At 38.1% G+C, this 3,001-nt stretch overlaps 1 protein-coding gene across 2 annotated transcripts in view; it reads right to left on the minus strand.

Annotated features, from left to right (window-relative positions):
• Positions 1 to 280: 280 nt before the first annotated feature.
• The window catches only part of mef2b (myocyte enhancer factor 2b), a 15,695-nt gene continuing 12,974 nt past the window's right edge, over positions 281 to 3,001 (minus strand). For both annotated transcript variants that reach the window (XM_020612231.1, XM_020612230.1), the window contains exon 9: positions 281 to 2,618. In XM_020612231.1, the coding sequence (XP_020467887.1) occupies positions 2,315 to 2,618 (304 nt within the window). In that variant the 3' untranslated portion in view covers positions 281 to 2,314. The remainder of the gene's footprint in view (positions 2,619 to 3,001) is intronic.

The following is a 3,001-nucleotide window of genomic DNA, read 5'->3' on the forward strand; positions in this document are numbered from 1 at the left end:
TGTGTGTGTGTGTGTGTGTGTTTTCAAATGATAGAACAAAAGTGGATCAGACTAAATAAATGGACACATGAAAGCTTGAGAGCTACACAGGAGACAGCAATTTATCTGTCTTCACATGGAAGGCATATTAAAAAAGGCAAACAGAATCACATTTTTCTCAACAGAAAGATAAACTAAATGTACTCTGTAAAAAAAAAAGAAAATGTCCATGCAAATGTACAAATTAAAATATTTTTATTTAAAGGTAATAACAACAAATGTCAAATGAGTTTGTCTCTCTTCTGTTAGTGAAGCATTCCACAAACATATCAAATCTCAGTCCAAAACATCAGAATACTGATAACTTGGTTTACATGCTAAGTTTTATCCACTCCATATAAAAATGAAAACAAAAAAAAAAGAGCAAATTCCACAGCAGCACTCGAAACGGATGCCCTCCACCGTCCAGTTCACTGAACATCTTCAGGACGAACCACTGAACCTGTTTCTTGTCATAAAGATTCATTCATCACCAATTGTTAAGGCTGGTCTGATTCTTCACTGCTCTGCAACATCTCATTCAAATCTAAATGTTGCAAAAGAAGATGACCCCCTGTGGACAGCAAGTGGGAATTGATTCAAACCTGAAGTCGGAGTATTTTGTCATTTGCAGAACATAAGTGGAATATGCAAAACTACACCACACAGATGCCCAGTGCCCACAAACACAGTGTATAGTAAATTTACAGATATAATGAAAAACAAATGTTCCTCAATAAAAAAAATTTAATTTGTGTAATTTGTGAAATCTTTAAAGAAATATCTTAGAGTCATCCATACACGGTGTCTCATATATTCTTGCATATAAAAGACAATTATAGCAATAATATCTCCCAAATCCACTAAATGAAGCCCCTTAGAAAAAAGTCACTGATGCCATATTTATATTACTTAGATCAAATTCCTGTTGCTATAGACAAACATCTTTGGCTGTTGCAGCATTTTACTGCAATGCATAGAGACAAATACTAAACACTTTTGGTCTCTAGTTTGAAGTATATGGCTGCAGATTTTGTAAAAAATGACCAAACTAACATTGTTTGGAGGAATAACAGAATGAAAGTTTAGCGTATCCACATTTATAGTTTTGCAAGCAAACATAAAAACAAACTGTCTCTGGAAACCCTCTAAGGAAAACATCATCAACATTTTTCTTTAAAAGGCACTTACACGGCTGTGTGCACATTGGCCCTGAAGAGATCCTCTCTTAACATGATTCTAATGTAGGTATTCAACTGTCCTTCTGTGTAACAGCCACATCCTAAAGTTCGTCTGAAAATGAGATAAGGCTGAAGGGATCTGACATAAACAAATCAAGTGGGTATCTTGCAAAGTTAATGTATTTTTAGAACAAAATCCCCTTTTTGTGTTGTCTGACCAAACACAAAGATTCTGTATTTAAAGATGAAAGGTACCCACTTAGTTTGACTAATTCAGACTTAAGCCTCATATTTGACATATTTGACTTTTCCTCTATTTGTTACAACAGAATTGCATTATAAAGCACTGTAAATATTACTTTAAAGACAAACTATTGTTTCTATCCTTCCCAGTGTACAGGCACATTTAACTAGTTCGCAATCAGCCAAAGCTCCAGTGTCATGTAACATCTCTCTGGTTTAATGTGGGGAGAGTGTGTCACTGATTCTGGACTAAAAGCTAAAACATCAAGCTGATATAACAACGGGCGCGCACAGTGTAAAGGTTTACTGTGGTTTATTCTGGATGGTGTCATGAGTCGTGCTTTTCTCTGTAGCGTTTATAACAAAACAACAGTGGAGGGTAATTTTACAGCTATTTTCCAATTTTCACACCAAACCTCAAACACTGATCTACCACTTTGTAAGTCAAATATGTGTGTACCCATGTTTTGCACTTCTGTAGAAGTTCAGTTGGTCCCACTGTGCTGCTGTAGCTGGTTTGAACAAAGTTAAAGAAAAAAAACAAAATGTTTCAAATTGTATTTCCGATTCACATCAGCTTCACGCAGGAGACTAAACCTTACCAAACAAAAAGCAAAATGTCTGAACGCATCTCATCTTTCATCTCAATCGTGTGATACAGAGAGTAATTCTCCATCACCCAGGAGAGACCAGCTCTATGTGAGGAGACAAAGAGAGGCTTTCCTCTCTGGAATGATGGGGACAAACTGACCCCTTCTTGCTCTCTTCTGGGATATATCAGTGTGTGTATGTATGTATGTATGTGTGTGAGCAATGGTTTAGATGGAAGATAGCTGATTGATTGGGAAATGGCAGTAGACCACAGCAAGCAGCTATCTCTGCCAGCTGCCACTCATCTCTAACTGCCTCAGCATTTGGCCTTCTCCTTCTTCATTTTCCTGTGTGTAGCTGCCTTTGGGAAATGCCTTCGTTTCATTGGCTGTGTGGGGTTCTGAAGGGGTTTGGTGAGCCGAGTCAGGGTTACTCATTGGAGAGTGGTGTGGAGGAGGGGAGGTGGGTGAAGATATGTGCTCAGGAGAGCTACGCTCTGATTTGATGCTGAGGTTGAGGGAGAGCAGATATGGAGAGGTCGAGGAGCAAGACTGGGAGGGGAAGGAGCACCCTCCATTGGTCATCCTGGAAACAACAAGAGGGAAGACAAAATATAAATGTTTGAGTGAGATGGAACAAACTTTGCCTCTCACCCAGTGTCAGCTGGGATAGGCTGACACTGGGTCCTTATCCTGTATAGAGTTGCCCCCCGTGACTCTATACACGATATGCAATACAGAGTTTGCACAAATATCAATTCTACAAATATGTTTTAAATGCATCAGGTATACTGATGATTGCTAGATGCAAGTCAGTGTAAATGTGGCCTATGTAATTCATCCACCATTATAGATCAAAAATTTACAACATGCTTCTAATCTCTATGAATGTCAACAAACAAAACAAACTAATACTGGCATCAGATGCAACCCAATTGAGATAAAAAAAAAGTCAATTTAATATGTCAT

The sequence above is a fragment of the Monopterus albus genome, unplaced genomic scaffold, assembly GCF_001952655.1.
Source record: "Monopterus albus unplaced genomic scaffold, M_albus_1.0 scaffold122.1, whole genome shotgun sequence".
In the NCBI taxonomy this organism is placed as follows: domain Eukaryota; kingdom Metazoa; phylum Chordata; class Actinopteri; order Synbranchiformes; family Synbranchidae; genus Monopterus; species Monopterus albus.